Here is a 19,419-nt window from a genome sequence, read left to right on the forward strand (position 1 = left end):
ATGTGCATTTTACAATGTGCTGCACCCCTCTGCCTACTTCCATGTTGCATTCTGGGCCCCAGCAGCGACACAACAAATTGCAGAGACAAGTAAATGTGAGTGGTGCTGCTCAAACCACTAACACTAGAATCAATTCCTCTTGAGTAGGTTCTCAGTCCTGAAGTCTCCAGACTGAGGATCATTTATTGTTCCTGACAGGAGCCTCCTGTCAGTACTAACGAATGTAAAACTCTGCAGTTCCCTGTCCTGGCCTCTCTCAGCTGGGAGGCCTCCTGAATGTGAGGCCCAGATGGGGTTGACAGAAAAATTGAGAGCTGCAGAATTAGAGAACTAAAACAGCACTTATAGGGGCAAAGCAAATCTTGACAGTAAAAGGAAACGTTATCTAAAGGAGTTATCTAAAATCAACTAGCAAACACTTGACCGTCATCCTCTCTTAGAAAAGCAAAAGCTCCAGAAGTTATCTTGGACCTTGTACTGAGTGTGCTGTGAAGTGCCCTCCAGTGGTATTCCCACCCTAGATGAAAAGTACTGATTAAATTGCCATTCTTAATTTCAAAGCAAATCAAATGTTGCAGCACATTTACTAGGACTTACTGCCAAGAAGGAACAGTAATCTGGCACATAAAACCACAAAACACCAGAAATTCAAAGGCCTTAAGAATAACACGTGATCATTTTAGTTGCCTTCGATTCTCAGATGGAGGCTTTAGTTCTGTTTGAAAAACAACAGTGCAGGGCAGAAACTGCACAAAAAGATAACAAAGCTTACGGCAAATACTTTGTTCCCTTTTCCTGACAATGGCATGGTCTACATAAGATGTTTCTCATATCTGATCTAAGGATTCAAATCCTAAAACACAATAGGGAGTTTTGATGAACTTACGGCAATTTCTCTCATCTGAAGTGCCATTATCATAACAGTTGTTTACACCATTGCAGACGTACTCAAGAGATATACACCTTCCATTATTGCAAGTAAATTCTGTGTTGGAGTCACAAGTTCGGAACAAGCATCCCACCTCATCGCTGTTGTCTCCACAGTCGTTGTAGTGATCGCAGCGATAGTGGTAAGGAACGCACCGCCCGTTGCCACAGGTGAATGCTGTTGGCTGACAGGTGTGGAAAGCTACAGGGGAGGGAACAGATAGTAAAGTAGACATCTCGATTCAAACTTTTTCCCAATTTCTAGAAAGATGGGGTAAAAGAAATCTCAACCCTTTGGTTTACCTGTCAGGGCAAAGACCGCTGCGTAATGGACTGCATGAAAAGTAAGACACATTTCAAGTTAGTCAGATTTTATGAGTTGTACCGCTTTTTAAACTTTTTAACCAAAGCAAGTGGGACTGTAAGAAGTCACTCTCCACTGTCCCAGCATTGGGCAGTAAAAGCCACTCATTCTACTTGACTGGAATGACTCATTTCATCACAGTGTACTGTAGAGTAGGGATGGGAGAGATTCCTTCTTCTGGGAAAGCAATACTCGGGAGCAAAAGTCCAGGTGATCCAATAGGAAGAGAGATTTAATCTCAGACCGAGAGGCAGGAACCCGGCCTCAGGAAGAGAGGATGTTTAACTCTGCCGCAATAGTGATGGAAAATAGGCCATGGCAGGCACCAGGCAAATAGCTGCAGTCAGGGTCCCCTAAGGAAGTCAATTCCTCCGCCTACTTAGGGATGTGAATAATAAGAATAATAATAATTATGGTATTTGTTATGTGCTTACTATGTGTAAAGCACTGTTCTAAGCACTGTGGTGGATACAAGCAAATCGGGTTGGATAGAGTCCCTGTCCCACATAGGACTCACAGTCTCAATCCCCATTTTACAGATGAGGTAACTGAGGCACAGAAAAAGTGACTTGCCCAAGGTCACACAGCAGACAAGTGACAGAATCAGGATTAGAACCCATGACCTTCTGACTCCCACGCCCGTGCTCTATCCACTACGTCATGTTGCTTCTCAACAGTTAGGTGGTCAAACCCAGAAGGGCAGGATCCAATGATGCAGTTCACTCCTTACCACAAACGCTCTCCAGCTCATCGCTGCCATCGTTACAATCATTGTCATTGTCACATTTCCACCGCTCGGAGATGCAACGCCCATTGAGGCAGGTGAACTGTCCGTTCTCACACCTGGTCCCATTGTCCACAATGCAGTGCTTGTTATTGTTAGCCAAATACCAGCGGCCTTCCGCCGGGCACTGACATTCAGCACCATTCGGACCTGGAGAAAGGAAGACCAGAAAACACAAGTTCACACTGGCAATCGTTTCTCCTTGCTTTCCCAGAGCCCTGCTTCCATCCGTCGTCTGCCAGCATCTATGCTGAGACTTCCTCTAATCTGCTCCCTGTGAACTGGGCACTGTTTAGTTCAAGACAGATGAGGTTTTTCAGGAAATCTTGGATAACAGAGCCTAAATTACAACTTAAAACCAGCCCCCAAAACCCAGAAATGGGAAAGAAATAGCAGGCATGTCTCAGGAAAATTTAAACAGCTGACGCTCTTAGTGATCTCAAATTCCTAGTTTTGCTGCTAATTACAAAACACAGTACAAGCGTTTGAACTCACACTGTTGCATAGTAAAAACTAAATCACATCCATTAAAGAATACTTTAATGCATTAAGGAACACTAAATAAGACAACCTCATCTCCGGGACGCATGAAATTTTCCAGGTTAGAGTTTCATTGCTCCCGATGTGTCTGTCTCCAGTCCCCTACCCCTATATACGTGGATCGTAAGCTCCTCAATGGACAGGGTCCATGTCTAATTCCCACCTGGGTACTCTTTCCCAGAACATAGTACTGTGCGCATTGCACACAGTAAGCACTTAATAAATGCTATCACAACGACTACTGCTCACTCCCCAATATGATATTCAAACCTGGAGCTCATGCAGGAGTGAACTTTAAAGTTTGTCGGCCGTACTCCATTTGAAGCCTCTTTAAAGTTAACTTAAAGCTCAGGGCCCTTAAGCAAGTATAGTGCACCATACTAAGTGGGCAATCAATACATAAATGTGACTCCTCTTATTGCTACTTTTACAAGTCCTAGTCAGCAGCCTCTCCCGGCAAACGCTCACTGAAAAGGGATATCGGTCCTCTACGGGGCCCCGGACAGGCCAAAAGAAGCTATGTGCCAACCAAAGAGATAAAGATATCTCATGGCTGATTTTATAAATCCTCTCAGTGAATTTTCTTAAGGCCAAAGAATATTCTGAGTCCTGCAGCAACCTTTTTTCTTTTTAGAGATAAATCCCTTTTCCAGCTTCCCAACAGTTGAGCTATTTCCACAGGCATTGGTCTGTTTAGGTCTCATGACCAATTGAGGTGCAGTGTGTCTTATTGGAAAGAGCTCTGGATTAGGAGTCAGAAGACCAGGGTTCTAGTCCCAGCTCTACCACTTGCCTGTTCGGCGATCTTGGGCAAGACACTTACCTTCCCTATGCTTCAGCTTCCTCATCTGTAAAATGGGAATAAAACTATTAGCGAAGACGCATGGCCTAGCAGAAAGAGCATGGGCCTGAGAGTCAGCAGATATGGATTCTAATCCCAGCTCTGCCACCTGCCTGCTGTGTGATCTTGGGAAAGCCACTTCACGTCTCTGGGCTTCGGGGGGAATTTAATACATGTTCTCCCTCCTATTTAGAATATGAGCCCCATGTGGGACCTGATGATGGTGTATTTACCCAGCGCTCAGTACCGTGCTTGACTCATAGTAAGAGCTCAAGAAATTCTATCATTAGTATCCCTCCTTTTTTGACTATGAGCGCCCTGTGGGATAGAGACTGTACCTGACCATCTCAAACCTGCCCTAGCACTCGGCATATAGAAAACGCTTAATAAATATCATCGTTATCCTTACCCGGGGCACAGATATGGCTGCATCCCCCATTGAACTGGTTGCAAGGGTTGCTGCACTGCCGCTGCCTGCTCTTCACAAGCACATGGATGTCCATCGGTCGCTGTGGCAGATTCATGACCATCACCATTTGGTCTGAGCCGTCGTACTTGTTGGCCCGGTAAACGGAGCGGGTATTCCAGTCGGTCCAGTAAATGTGCTGGTCGTAAATGGTTAGGGCAAAAGGATGAATTGCCGTGCTGATGATGATCTCGCGGTTTGTGCCGGTCAGGGAGCAGCGTTCGATCCTCTGCCTAAAATGAGAAGAGAAAGTCCCATACCTCGAAAGAGTCAAACTCCCGGGCACAGCTACTGCTTTTGTGCAAGTCTCGAATGCATTCCCTCCTCGCTCTCTCTTCTGCTACACACTCAAACTCATACCTCCTGAGCACTTTGATTGTCACCCTGCCCCTGTCGCACAGCACCCATACACACACCCTTACACTCCGTTGCTTCCCTTAACAGTAACTGATTTTAACGGCTGTCTTCCTCAAAATATTGGAAGCTCACGGAGAGCAGAAACCGCACCTACCCACTCTACTGTGCTCTCCAAAATGCTCAGTAAAGTGCTCTGCATACAGTAAGCATTCACTAAATACCACTGATTCATTGAATGGAATCCCAACCATGACAGTAGCCTCATCTTCACACACAAGGATGGAAAGTATTTATATAGGCATATATAAATTATTATTATTTATTTATGGCATTTGTTAAGTGCTTACTATGTGCCAACTACTGTTCTAAGTCCTGGGGTAGATACAAGTTAATCAGGTCAGACACTCTCCCTGTCCCATATGGGGTACATAGTCTACATAAGGTGGAGAACAGGTTTTGAATCCCCATTTTACATTTAAGGAAACAGATGCAGAGAAGTTAAATGATTTGCCCAAGATCACACAGCAAGCAATTGGCAGAGCTAGAATTAGATTTCAGGTCTTCTGATTCCCAGGCCCATGCTCTTTCCACTAGCTCATGCTGTTCAATCAATTGCATTCACTACATTTACTGTGGGCAGAGCACTGTACAAAGCATTTCAGAGAGTACAATATAACAGATTTGGTAGACATGTTCCCTGCCCACAAGGAGCTTATGGCCTACAGGGGGAGACCTACATTAAAATAAATTATAGATATGAATATACTTGCTGTGGGGTTGAGGGTAAAGTGAATAGAGGATACAAATCCAAATGCAAGGACAGCACAGAGGGAGAGGGAGTAGGGGAAAAGAGGGCTTAGGTGGGGAAGGCTTCTTGGAGATGTAATTTTAATAAGGCTTTTAGGTGGAAAGGGTGATGATCTGTCAGGTATGAAGGGGGAGGAAGTTCCAGGCCAGAGGCAGGGGATGGGTGAGAGGCTGGTGGCGAGAAAGATGAGATCGAGTTACAGTGGGTAGGTTGGCAATAGATGAAGTGAGTGTTCTGGATTGTAGAAAGAAAACAGCAAGGTAAGACACAAGGGGTCAAGGTAATTGAGTGCTCTGAAGCCAGTTTTAAGGAGTTTCTGTTTGATGCAGAGATGGATGAGCTTCTTTAGTTGTGGGGAAATATGGACCAGATTTCTTTTTAGAAAACTCATCCAGGCAGCAGAGTGCAGTGTGGCCTGAAGCGGGGAAGAGACAGGAGGCAGGGAGGTTGGCAAGGAGGCTGATGCAATAGTCAAAGTAGGATAGATATCATTCCTCTAGACTATAAACTCCTTATGGGCAGAGAATGTGCCTACTAACTCTGTTATACTATACTCTCCCAAGCACTTAGTACAGTGCTCTGCGCAGAGGAAGTGCTCAATGTTTTCAAGTATTGGATTGATTGATCAGGAGAGGTCTTCACTCAGCACTCTCTGGCAAGGAAAGGACTCCTAATTGTTACTCTTTGGTTACAGGGTGACCAGAGTCCAGAGGAAGGAGCCTGACAAGGGAATGCCTCCGACCGTGGGCAGTACCACCTCACAGGAAGACCCCCCCCCGGGACACAAGAGACTTGTGGGGGCAGCAGTGAGAGCTGGGGGCCAGTTTCACTCTGTTCCTGAGTGTACAGAACAGAGTGACGTGGCAACAGCATTGTCTCGCCGGGCCTGCACAAAGCTCTAAAGACTTTCAGCCTTGCCATCCCGACCTCCTTGACTTTGTTGGAATGATTACAGGGAGAGATCTAGAGCCAAAGATCTTGGTTCAAAGAGACATCACACTACAAATAGGAGGTCCCAGAAAGATTATGAAGGGGAAAAAAATATAATTAACCAAGAAGGCAGATGTGTTTATGAAAAGGGTGCTATTTAATAAGGTGCCTAGAAGGCACATGTTAAAGTAAAGAAAGAGACGTTGTTGACAAAATGAATGTCAAGAAGCCAAACATCTCTATCTGAGTGGGAATAAAACACAATCTTGCTGTTTTATGGTCATTGCTTGCGCCTGCATCATATGACTGGTAATTATATTCGCAATCCATTATATTTGAGAATCAATTTGGAATCTAAATTCCCTCTGGTTCACCATTCTTCAGTCTCATGACAAAGATAAATACTTCACCCTAAACATTTACCAACTGTTCTGCGCTGGACTGTCCACAGGGTTCACTTTTATGACCATCTCACATTTCATATTTTCATCGGTTACTCCTTACCCTCCCCCCACAAGAAAACCTCAACCACATACAGATTGGCATCGGCCCAGTACAGTTGATCCTCCTCATAGTCCAAGGTAAGTCCATTTGGCCACACCAAGCTGCTGTTTACAATATGAATTCTGAAGTTTCCCCCCAGGGTGGCTCGCTCAATCTTGGCATTGGAACTCCAGTCAGTCCAGTACATGTACCTATTCCCCGGAAAAGAGAAATGATTTGGTCACCTCAGCAATACTCATTTATACCCAGGCACTATTACACTCCCTCCCTTTTACCTAGAAAGTAAAATTCACTGGCTTTGTCCAGCAGAGAGGCACCAGTTCCTTCCCATTCCACCCTCAAGAAATCAGGAAAGGATTTACTGAATCATTCATTACACAGCACAATGATTTCCCCAACCAAATGTGGGGACCACCAGGTATATGGGGAGGGCAGAAGAGGGCATGAGATGGTGCACCACCAATGTTCTCCTTCTCAACCATTTTCCTGATAAAGAGAATTGCAATCAATATGTACACAATGCTGCTTTCACTTCCAGTGACACTCACACACACCTACCCCTCTCCAGGTAAAAAAAAAGGTGAATTACTCATAAAAGGGAGAGTGGCTTGGTCTGCACTAGAGGGGGAAAAAAAGCATAGACGGAAAAGAGAGACAATGTGGAAAGAACAAGCCATACCCACGGCAAGGATCCAGCACGATCGCCCTTGGGCGGGGGACACGGGCCACCACAGTGCGGTTGGATCCATCCACTGCCATAGAGCTGATAGTCTGGTTCTGGTAGTCGCTATAGTAAACTCTATTGTTGATCCAGTCAAATGCAATGCCATCGGGAGTCCCCACATCTGCAAACAATGACACACACACACACACACACAGGGTTAATGTTTCTTGCCCTCTTTAAATTCTCCAAACTCCTATCTTATCCTGATTATCTATTTGTATAGATTTTCATGCCTGTCTCCCCCATAAGAGTGTTACCTCCTATGGGCAGGGAGTCCATTTTATGCTTCTGTTGTATTTTCCTCTGTACTTAGTATAGCACACTGCAACCTGGGGATACTCAATAAATACTTTTACTGCTACTATTTTGAAATGTTAAGATAAACATCAGGTTACAATCCTGTCACATTAAGTTTCAAAGTGAATCGCATTTTGCCAGCAAGTACCTGATGCAATTACAGTTGGAGAACTAACTCCTAAATATAGACTGATGTAGGAAATTCTGCCACTCCCTGCTGCCGAGCTCTGTGTGAAGTAAAGTCTGTTGTTTATGCTGTCGAAGTCTAGGGCGACTGCTGTCCTGGCCACATTCACAGCGGGAAATGGTGGGCTGTGGTTTTGAGGATCCAAATATAGGCTTCGAATTGAATTCTCCAGAGCAAAGATGAGGAAGTTTTCTGTGGAAATGGCACATCTCTTCCCATCGCTCTCCAGTGTCCCAAAGGCACACCCACATTTTGGGGACTGCAGTCCAGGCACAGCAAAGCATAGATGGGAGCACCCACCATAATTCTCCAGGCATGGGTTATTATTGACCTCTGAAGGCGCACTAGGCTGAAACCGCTTGTCGAAGATGGTGACGTCCCTTAGCCAGTTGATGTTATCCCTTATCACGGCTGGTGGTTCTGTGTTGCCTGGTTCCTTACTGGCTTGGAAGATTTTCTTCAGATTCCTGTCCACCCAGATCATTGTGTTTTCAAAAATGGTGATGCCATATGGAGTTGGGTAGCGGCTCCCATAGCGTACCATTTCAGTATCACCTCCCGTGTGGTGGATTCTTGCAATTATGTCTAGAGAATCATCCACCCAATAAATATAGCCATTGCTGTGATCCACAGCCAGACCACGAGGTGTGACAATGCCCTCAGATACAAGCACTGTTCGGTTGGTGCAGTCCAGAAATGAACGCTCAATCTTTGGGTTCTGACCATAGTCTGCCCAGAAAAGGTATCTATTTTGGGGGTCTACCACGATATGCCTGGGCATGTCCACAATTGTTTTAAGGAGAACACGGCGGAAAGTTGAATTGATACGCAAAACTTCTATCAGTGTCTCAGTCAAGAAAGCATTGGTGAAATACAGGTTTCCTGTGGAAATCAAACAGGACAAAGTTAATGCTCAGGTGGGTTAAAGGCCTAGAAGAGCCAGAACAAGAAAGAAAACATTTGATGTCTTCTCTTACTTGGGGAAGTCCTTGTCACCTTACCAACACGATAAGCAAATGTCTGATGAATACTTATGCCTGACCAGAAACAACTGGAGAGATGTTTACTGTTAGTGTTGATGGGGATCTTTCCTTTCAGTAATAGGGCATGTATACAGGTCAATATAGGGATTGACCTGTGTAGTCTCTGGGGCAGATTCAAAATCGCCACAAAACACAGGGCTGCAAATGGGAAGCCAAGGGCTCTGGACTCAAGAAAAAGGTTGCCCCTTCCCTCATTTCCCCCAGTGTGTCTTGTATGCCCCTGGGGTAACTGTAGTTTAGAAGCAACCAACCTCCACAGAGTCTGGAAAGGAACTGTTGGGAAAGTTCAAGCCCAATGGAAAAATTAGCCCAGGGAAATCACAATCTATTTGACCAACTAGGCTGGCATCCCCTCAGGCTGTCACCTGTAGGAATGGAATCTGAGATCACAGTCCATTTATACTTGGACGGACAGCCTGAAAACTCATGACATCACCTAGCAGGAGTCACCTGTGGTAGCTTCTGAGGAAATAGGGGCATCTTAGACTACTATGCATATTATTTCACATTACATTTTGTACTTTATAAAAGTGGGATCACTAGTTACTGATGGGAGCAGAGGGCATTTACTCTTCCTATAATTAGATTTTATTAGGAGTAGCAAATAATGCTCTTTTAAAAAATGGTATTTAAGTGCTTAAATGTGTCAGGTACTGTACTAAGGTCACACAGAAGACAAGTGTCAGAGCCAGGGTTAGCACTTAGGTTCTTCTGGTTCCCAGGCTTGTGCTCTATCCCCTAGACACTGCTGCTTCCCTGTAGTTCCAGACTACACAAAGATGTCTTTCCCAGTCACTCTCGCTTAACCCATCTAATCCTGGGTTTTGGGTAAGGGAGCCTGACCTTGGATAGTAAAGTCCTAATTAACTGTAGGGTGGAAACATTTGATAGCCCACCTCTCAAAACATTACTTAGGAAACATAATACAGATTCATTTTGGTATGTTCTGTGCCTGCAAAAATGCCCGGTGCTAATAACACATGCTGCATTAAAATTGTAAGTGAATTACAAAAAGCTACAGCTACTCTATTAATTTTCTAAATCAGTATGATTAGTAGAATGTAAGTTTAAAATAGCAAGGGTTTTAGGACAACTACAAATTACTAACAAGAAAATTAAAGAATTTTCATCTATTAATATGAGGGAGTAATTGTTCAGGAAAAATCAGCTTATGAGCATTAGACTAAATGAGCACCTTTTAAATGGCTGTTACTGGATTTAACTGTAGCTTTTTCAGGTGTCTCTAATAGTGAATATTGTTAATTATTAAATAAGATTAACTCAACCACAGGAATGAAAGCCTTCAAAACATGAACATTTCTTCCCATGTTTCTACCTGCAGTTCCATATTCATTAATTACTATTAATCATAAAAGCTCACCTCATCAATTTTCTTCCACTAAGGTAATCATACACGTGTAGCTTAATCTAAAAGCCTCTCTCACATTCATTAGAAATGGTCAATTAATAAGGGTCTAGGATAAAATCAATGCAGCACACTGAGCCTGAACAAACCACAGGCCACCCAATTAAAACACCAGGGTGCCAAAACCTACAGAAAAAAACTGGTCTTAAATACCACCTCAATGCTGTGGTTTGACCTACCTGCCACCCAATCAACTGCAATGCCCCGAACTCCATTTCGTCCTATCCCATTTGTAATGACATTTCTGAAATACGAGCCATTGGGTTTGATTCGGCGAATTGCATTCTGAGAAGACACTGTGCTGCTGAAATCACACCAGTAAATGAAGCCAGAGGATACGTGAACATCCACATGGAGGGCGTTTCGTCCTGGAACATTTTAAGATTTTAGATCAATTTAACCATTTTTTGGTTTAAATATAAAATATATAAAATGTAAAAAAACTAAAGGAATGTGGGCATCTTAGTTAAAATCCCACCATCCGATTCCATTACCACATACTTTTTGAGTGGAAAAAAATTTAAGAAACTAAAATCCTAATAATATACTAATAACAACAACAATAATTTTGGCATTTATTAAACACTTAATATGTGCTAAGTGTCCTGGGAAGATACAAGATAAACAGATCAGGCACAATCTCTGTTCCAGAGGGAGTGAGAGCAAATATTTTAGCCCCCTTATATAGAGATTAAGTGAATTGCCCAAGGTCACACAGAAGGCTAGTGGCAGAGTTTGGATTAGAACCCAGGTCTCCTGACTTCCATACAAATGATCTTTCCTTTAGGCCACGCAGCCTCTCATCTTCATTGGTGCCATATACCAAAAAATGATTACTCTTATTATATTAAAATGGATATTTCTCTGACTATACCTAGTTCTCCTAAGCACAGAGAGGTTAAGTGACTTGCCCAAGGTCTTGAAAGGGGGAAAGGGAGAAAAGAGAAATCAACTCCTAATGCGTAGGGATTGATATTCCTGTAATGATTAGCATTCAGAGCTGGGAAATAATAATAGTAATTACGGTATTTGTTAAGAGCTTACTGAATGCCAGGCACTGTATGAAGCACTGGAGTGGATACAAGCAAATTGGATTGGACATAGTCCCTGCCCCACATGGAGCTCACAGTCTCAATCCCGATTTTACAAAAGAGATAACTGAGGCACAGAGAAATGAAGTAACTTGCCCAAGGTCACACAGCAGACAAGTGGCAGAGCTGATAGTAGAACCCATGACCTCCTGACTCCCAGATCCGTGCTCTATCCACTACTCCATGCTGCCTCCTCCACTAGCCAAAATATAGCTATAAAAAACAGGAGTCTGGGATATTAATAAGACAAAGGGATATTGCTAACAAAATACATTTCTGGGCAAACATCCTAGAAAACCCTTGAAGATAATTTCTTTATCGTGAATGTTTCTGCTTTTCCTGGCTGCTTGGGAAGTAAGTATAAGTTCTTTATATCAAATCAGCATATGCAATACCTCAAATTACCACCTATCAATTTCAACTCAAACAAGAGAGCTAGTTAAACAAGAGGAAGTTTATCCTTCCACTTCCAGAAATACCTGACTATTAATGAATTCTCTCTAATCAATCCCCTAAAAGGGCTGAATTCATCCACACATTATCTGTAATCCCATGCCACGTAGTTCAAGCACCATGATGAGGACCCAATCTTTCATTCAGGTGTCCATGAGCAACCTCATCTCACTTCACAGTACTGTATACAGACATCAGAGCAAAATTGAACCCTGCACGGCTGGCCTGGAAATTAAGAGCAAAATTGCTTTTTATTAGTTTTCTCATGGGACATCCAACTTTGGCATGTCAGAAAACACAGTGCTGACTTATCAACACTGCAGAGTCCTTCAATCTTATCGTCAAACTTAATGAGAGATCTCTGGAAACACTGGTGGGGGTAAAGAAAGGCACCCCACAGAGGGTCAGGATCATTTCTGATTTGGGACTTGGGCAGAACAGGAGCCTACCCAGCATTTTATGGGCTACCACAGGACCCCAGTTTAGTGCTGATTCCTACGGCACCTCAGGAAGCTATCATAATCTAGGATGGTCCCAAACCATTTCAGCTCTTCATGGTGGCTACAAATGGGGTATTCGTCCCACCTCTATGGAGTTTAAAGAATGGCCAACACTCTGAACCCACTCTGGAAGAGGAGTTTACAGAAACCACCATTCTGCCTTAAATGTAACATATCCTTGTGTTTATGTCTCTTGTCAAGAGTCTTCAACTACCTTTCAGATGTTACTCAAAATAATTCCCAGAACACTGTTATACAGTGAGAGGAAATGTCAGGTGCTCCTCTTTCTCTTTATGATGATCCAGTATTTGAGGTTATTGACTTTAGATGACAAAACTGAGGAGAGAAATCACCTTTCCCAACTCCAAGCTGAGGGACAATTTTACTTCTAGAATATTTTGCATTCCTAGGTCAGATTTACCAAGCAAAGGGAAGAAAGGAGTTGAAAATGATCCAGTACATTCCAGCCCCAGAATCGCCCTCAGCAACAGCATTTACTGAGAACCTACTATGTGTATTAGAGTACTAGACACTGAGTGTCTGAGTGTCTAGTCTGGGTGTACTACACACTCAGGGAATACGCAATAGAACTAGAAGACCCAGGCATAAATTCTAATCTCCGTATCTCAATCCCAACAGAAAATTAAGAAGGTGAGCAAAGTATGTCAACCTATGCAGCATTCACATACCTCTGCCTGCCATGGGGACCATAGCCTCAGAATGATCGGATGTCTCGAGGCTAAAGCCTTTGATTGCAGACAACATTGACACAACTACGAAAGAACTGTATGGGGAGCAGGTTCGGTTATCAGGATTGAGTTGAAAGCCGGTGGCACAGGCGCAGGAAAACAGCCCTCCAGGAACAGGCAGACAGATCTGCTGACAGGCGCCCAGGTTGTTACTGCAGCCATTTGAGGAGCCAGCGGAACCTACAAAGGAAGCAACAGCAGGTTTTAACTCATTGGGCTCACTCCCCTTTCACCTCATGTTTTTCAAAGATGAAGCTCAATAGCACAGCAGTACTAATTAATCAGAGAACCGAAGTAAATGCTATAGGTGGTTACCATCAAATTATATTACCCAAGAGAATTCAACAAAGGTTTAGCTCACTAGCTTTGAACTACATGGACTTCTGCAGTGATGGAACTGCTATTACTAAACATTTTGACATGCAAATTGGATACAACAACAGAGAAAGCACACTGGAAAACTTAAACGCAGTTTCAGATAAGTACAAAAATGATTTTCCCCTTTCTCACTGAAAGGGAACTTTGGCATTTCCTCCTTTAAATGCATTCAGTCCTCCAAGCAATGAAAATATATTTTTTTAATCTAAACAAAATAAATAGATTGGAAATATTCAAGAACATAAATCCAATGGTAATACATAGTGAAAGCTCTGGAAAACAATCCCAGTATCTTGGTTAATCATACCAGGAATTTTTGGATTATTAATGATCAAAAACATACTTACTTGCATCATTTCTACTTGACATCTCTCAAAGAAGCCTGTATCTCAGAGATGTCAAATAGAAAAGATGCCAATTCAGACACAGAGGGACAGATTAAAGAGATGCCAAAATCCAAAACTTAAAACTGAAATTTCATCTTCCAGTTCCACTTCCCCCAGGATCTATGCCCAGCCACAGCTGGTAAACCAGTTCTAGGAGTACACTGATAAAGCAGATGCTGGAATGTTTCAGAAATCCTCGCCGAGGGAGTAGACAAAGTGCAGACACCGAGTAAAATAGCCGGGATCCTCAAAAACCTCATTTGCCCCAGATCAACCATCTAGGAGACGACTCTTCAACGAGGTTCAAAAGTGGGAAATACACAGAGGGCTCTTTTCCCCCAATGTTGTTTTTAGGCAAGATCTGTTTCAATCCTGTCAATCTAGCCATTTTTATTGTGGTAACTACTTACTGTCTCGGGAGTAAACACGCAAGCACTTCAGGTTTGGAACATTGTCTCTCAGGGCAACTTTATTTGCCCCAGTGGCTTTATCAACCCGTTCAATAACTTCATAATCTCGATCCGTGTAATAGAGGAAAGACTCGTGAACGGCAATTCCCCAAGGGTGAGAAAGATGGAAAACTAGGATCATGCGGTTTGTACCATCCACATTTCCTCTTTCAATCTAAGAGAAGACAGAACTTCATTAGTACTTGTGTGTTCAGGTCAAAAATCAAAAGAATGAAATTCATTTGAGGGAAATGAATGGTATTAAAGGGAGAAAAAACAATAGAAGATAGGAGAATGGCTGGCTTTGTGCACTGACAGTAACAAAAAAATATCTTGGAATCAGTGGTTGACTGCAAGCTGAATATGATTCAGCAAATCAGTACTGCTGTCCAAAAAAGAAGTCAAAACCTAGAGGCATTAAACAAGGAACAGGACATGTAGAATTGCAAAGTGAACCCCCCACTGTCCTCCAAATATCTTGACTATACTCTTTCTTACTCAAGCACAGGGTCATTTTTAGGCTCTATAACATAAGAAGATGGGGAAATCTTGGAAAGAATTCAGAGAAAAAGTATTTAAAGGAAAGTTAAAAGAATGGGTTTATTTCGGTTGGCGAATAAGAGGTTGTTGAGGGATGCCTTAGCAGACTTCAAATGCTTGAAGGATGGATACACTGAGGATGTTAACCAGCTGGTCTCAGGATCCACTATGGTCAGAAGTAGAGGAATAGGGCTTGCAACGGGCAAGAGGAATTTAGGTGAGATAAAATAAGAATTTCCTGAAGGTGAAGGCTGATAAAGCCTGGAATGAGTCACCAAAGAAGATTATAGAAACTTCTTTCCCAAATACCTTGAAAAAAGACAGATTTGCTAATCTTTCTTCCTGATGTCTTGAAACAACACAGGCAGATTCTCATCTGGGGTGGTTTAGAGGTAATTTAAGCCTAAAGGTAAGAGAGCCAACTAAATGACAACTTGAAGTCTGTCCCTATTACTGTATTATTCACATTTCCTTTTTACATCACTGTCAATTTTAGAACACAGAATGGACAGTCAAATTTTACTCTAGGTTTGTATTTCCCAACTGCCCATCTGACTGGGGTAAGCAATGGGCTTCAAATTATCACTGCTTAAAAAGCACTGATGAAATCTCAAAGAGATTTATTGTAAGAATTACTTATTTTCTATCCATCCCTGGTCTTAAATGAGACCAAAATTAAACCTTCTCAAGTAGATGGCCATCTGTTTTTTCTTCCTTAAAGATCTCCAGGGAAGGAGGTTCTGAAAGTTCCCATGATAACCCATTCCAACCTTTTTACCACCTTTCTATTCAGAAAATTCTTTCTTATCTCTAACCTTCCTTATCTCTAATTCCTCTTGCCACTTGAGGTTATTCATTTTTGCCCTATCTTCAGGGGAGATGGTTACCCTCCTCTGGATATACTAGAAGACTGTTACTCTGACCTCAATCAACTGCAATATTTCTGATTTTTTTCCAAGAGTTTCTCACCAGTCTTTACTTGGCTCAAAAGATACCTTATATCCTCAAACCCAAGAATAGTGAGTATTTAGGAGAATTCAGAGTGCAGCAAGAATATCAGCTACAGCAGCTACATAAGTAATAAAGACCAAAATACATCCATACCACTCCAGTGCTGGTGACTGCCCAGTACAACTTTTGCTCCCTGATGTCAATGGTAATGAATTCTAGGTGATCGAGGTTACCAGTGAAGAGAGTTACTGTATTAGAGCCATCCATATAAGCGCTAGCAATCTTGGCTGGTACCCCACTATCAGTTCCATGATCTGTCCAATAGAGCTTCCTACAACATAAGATAACATGAAATTCACTGAAAAAGGGAAAGAATATTATTTTTTTCATTTTGTTATTGTTCAGGCTTGTTTAAAGAGAGAGAGAGAAAGAGAGTTGTTTTTTACTTTTAAAGATAATCCTTAATTGGGTTTAGCAAACACTTCAAAGCAGCATTCAACAACAGTTCATTAACATGGATCCCTTTCTTGATTACCAGAGATGCAAGTCCTTGAAACAGTCCCCTGAGCACTAAGACCAGGATTTTTGCCAGTGGTGGCAGAGTAGAAAATGTACCACCTTGTACTTCCTGAAACAGGTGAGTGGGAGGAAGACATAATATGAAGAAGGTTATTTGGAGCCATTCGGAGATGTGATAACTGCATTAATGAACATTCCCTTCCTACTTCAAAGAATTATTCCTTAGGGGAGGATTCCAGATAGCCCAAGTTGAGAAGGGGGGAAAAAAGTCTGTAACTAACCCCCAGACTGGGCTCTAATTCATTATCGTTTCACAATACTTGCTTCTAGGAAAGACAAAAGACAGAGAGAAAAGAGAGAGATGGGTGAGGAGTGTGGCCTATTGGACAGAGCACTGGCCTGGGAGTCAGAAGAACTCTGCCACCAGTTTTTTGTGTGACTTTGGGAAAATCACAACTTCTCTGGGCCTCAGTTATCTCATCTGTAAAATGGGGATTTAGACTATGAGCCTTTGTGAGCCATGGGCTCTGTCCAAACTGTTTAGCTTGTATTTACTCCAGTGCTTAATACAGTGTCTGGCACATAGTAAAGCGCTTAATAAATACCACTAAAAAAAAAAAAAGGCAAGAGGAGAGCAAGGAAAGTAGAGGAGGAGGAGGAAAGGCAACCAGGCTCAAACAAAGTCCTTACCCAGCCTCAGCGCTTCCCTGATCTTCAGGCCTCTGCTCTGGCAGAAATGGCAGCAGCAGCAAGGAAAGCTGCAGCCATCAGGCAGATTTCCCTCTGTTCGTTCATTCATTCATTCAATAGTATTTATTGAGCGCTTACTATGTGCAGAGCACTGCACTAAGCGCTTGGAAGGTACAAATCGGCAACAGATAGAGACAGTCCCTGCCCATTGATGGGCTCATAGTCTAATCGGAACTGTAAGGAACTCCGTTCCTCCTCCCCTGTCGCCAACAAGATCTCTAAAGACCTTGATAACCGAGGTCCTTTCTGCCCTGACCTCCAAGCCCTTGAAGGAAACGACCTTAGAGTGGGAGAAGCCTCCCAAGCGACTTCTTGCTTCTGCTACCTCTGTCACCACTGTTCGGGCTACTGGGGCCAGCTGTTGACAGTGAGCTTTGGCCACAGTGCATCCTTTCCCAGTGGCTTTCCTGCCTGCACTCTACTGTGGCGCTCTTTCACCCGTCGCCACCACTGCTTCACTCTGCTGGCTGCTGCCAGAACAGTGTTCCCTGCCACAGCAGCTGTAGTTGCCAACCCTACCCTACCAAAAGCCAGATTAGTGGGCGGTACCTGGCCTGCTCAATTTTGTGATTGTCCTTCCCAAGATAAGGACTTCTGGACTCCTTATCTTAAACTTCAAAGTAGCTCGCCATTTATTTTGAAGTTTTCAAGAGTCAGCACCAAGAAATAGGCTGTAGGGTTTTCTGCTTCCTCTTTCAAACAGAATTGGCAACTGGCAACATTCTGAGCTCTTTAATCTAGCAATGAAAAGAACTGCTGCCTTGCGCTAAAAAGAAATCAAGGCAGACCTAATGAAGTTCAGGCAGTGGTGCTAAAAGAAATCTAATATACTCTTGTTCCTTCTTTCTCTCCTTTTTTTGTTCGGTTTCCGTGAGAATCTGTGTCCATGGGGAAACAGTGTTTTCTGTTTTCTGTTTCAGTGTTTCTGTCTGTATTCTCTAGGTGTAATGGCTGGGGAAGGGGAGAAAAAGATGGGGGTAGACAAGGAGAAAATGGGCAAATATGACAGATCAAAGCCAATTTTCACCCTCTATTTGTGTGCTTGGCAGCCAGTGACTTCTAAAAATTGGATTGTTTCTCTTATCAAAGAGGTTTTACTTTGCAGCTTAGGCAAGAGTAACTGGACACAGTGTTTGCTTTCCCAACATTGAGAACTTCAACTTATTTTGAAAAACACTTGTTTGACCTAGAGATCAATACTATAAAGTCATTTCTTGGCATTGATCTAAAGCCTGATTTTATTGATAAAAATAATGCAATCAACCTCACATCTCATAATACACATATGATCAGACCTACTTTTTTTCCTCAGCCGACATCTAAACCCTCCAGATGCAGCTTACAAAATAGAAAGACTGCATAATTATGGAGCATGTTGCATTCAAACATTGCAAATATATGCAATATATAGAACACAGGGAATTAGATGCACTCACCCATGGGCTGGGTCAACCGTTATGCCTATCGGAAAGCCAACTCCACTTGAGGTGCCATCATTGGTAATTAGAGTTTTTCTGTACCTTGTTTCACCTCGAAGCGTTAGCACCTTCAGAAAGAGAACATCCCATAAACTTATTTAAGACTCAAGGCATTAAAAAGGAGAACCCTGCTTACATTCTGTAACAAACTCCTCAGAGATGACCAGAGATAGAGTGAACTATCTGATGAAATTAGGGCTGCGAGAAAAGGATGCTGGAACAAATAGCCTCAATAATTTTCCTAAATTTAAAGAGAGCCATCAGATGCTTGAATTGAGATGGAAACAGGTCTTCCTTTTCATGAGGAACAATGGCCCTCACCAGTTAGATCTGCACTTATAAGAGCACTTAGACTGGCACTTACAAGAGTACTGACTGGGGAAAATCATCTCAAACTCAACAAAATAGCAGAAAAGGAACCTACAATTTCCTTTTTTCCCTTTAACTTTCCTTTCAAGGGGCCCTCAAATTATTTGGTACCTAATGTGATGTGAAAACTTCTTCCCACTTATTTGCATTCACTAACAATACAGGCTACCTTTTAGATTGAGGGCCAGAGAACCACAAGGTCTCTCCGATTATTTTATACCTTACCCCAATACTTATCATAGCAAGTTCTTTAACAAATATACTAACTTAACAGCCAACTATAATCAAGACACAGTGAATTTTGCTGGTCACAAGCCGATCTGACAGAGTCTACGATTCTAGCATCACTAAGCATTCAGGGCCTCTAAAAGAATGAGATCAACTTCCCAGCACTTATTACTGCACATCAGAAGAAATTAGCCCTTGGGAATTATCCTCTGCAGGAAAGGCTTTGTTCTAATTAGGAAAGGATAAAGGTGGTGAGAAAACATTTAAAAGAGGAAGATGAGGTGGTAGTCACTGGAAAATCATCTCTCCCTCTATCTTCCACTTTTGCTTCTGAGGATTCCATCTTGCTCTCATGTCTTGTATCTGATCCTGGATCAGCA

The 19,419-nt window shown here is 42.6% G+C and overlaps 1 protein-coding gene across 5 annotated transcripts in view; it reads right to left on the bottom strand.

The window, feature by feature from the left end:
* The window catches only part of LRP2 (LDL receptor related protein 2), a 164,123-nt gene that overhangs the window by 54,122 nt on the left and 90,582 nt on the right, over nt 1–19,419 (bottom strand). For all 5 annotated transcript variants that reach the window (XM_029071513.2, XM_029071510.1, XM_029071508.1 and 2 more), the window contains exons 34-44: nt 18,401–18,510; nt 15,849–16,026; nt 14,166–14,379; nt 12,932–13,171; nt 10,378–10,566; nt 7,691–8,611; nt 7,201–7,366; nt 6,554–6,712; nt 3,866–4,155; nt 2,022–2,225; nt 887–1,129 (exon numbers count right to left, since the gene is read on the bottom strand). In XM_029071513.2, coding sequence (XP_028927346.1) covers nt 887–1,129; nt 2,022–2,225; nt 3,866–4,155; nt 6,554–6,712; nt 7,201–7,366; nt 7,691–8,611; nt 10,378–10,566; nt 12,932–13,171; nt 14,166–14,379; nt 15,849–16,026; nt 18,401–18,510 — 2,914 coding nt within the window. The remainder of the gene's footprint in view (nt 1–886; nt 1,130–2,021; nt 2,226–3,865; nt 4,156–6,553; nt 6,713–7,200; nt 7,367–7,690; nt 8,612–10,377; nt 10,567–12,931; nt 13,172–14,165; nt 14,380–15,848; nt 16,027–18,400; nt 18,511–19,419) is intronic.

The sequence above is a fragment of the Ornithorhynchus anatinus genome, chromosome 9, assembly GCF_004115215.2.
Source record: "Ornithorhynchus anatinus isolate Pmale09 chromosome 9, mOrnAna1.pri.v4, whole genome shotgun sequence".
NCBI classification, from domain to species: Eukaryota; Metazoa; Chordata; class Mammalia; order Monotremata; family Ornithorhynchidae; genus Ornithorhynchus; species Ornithorhynchus anatinus.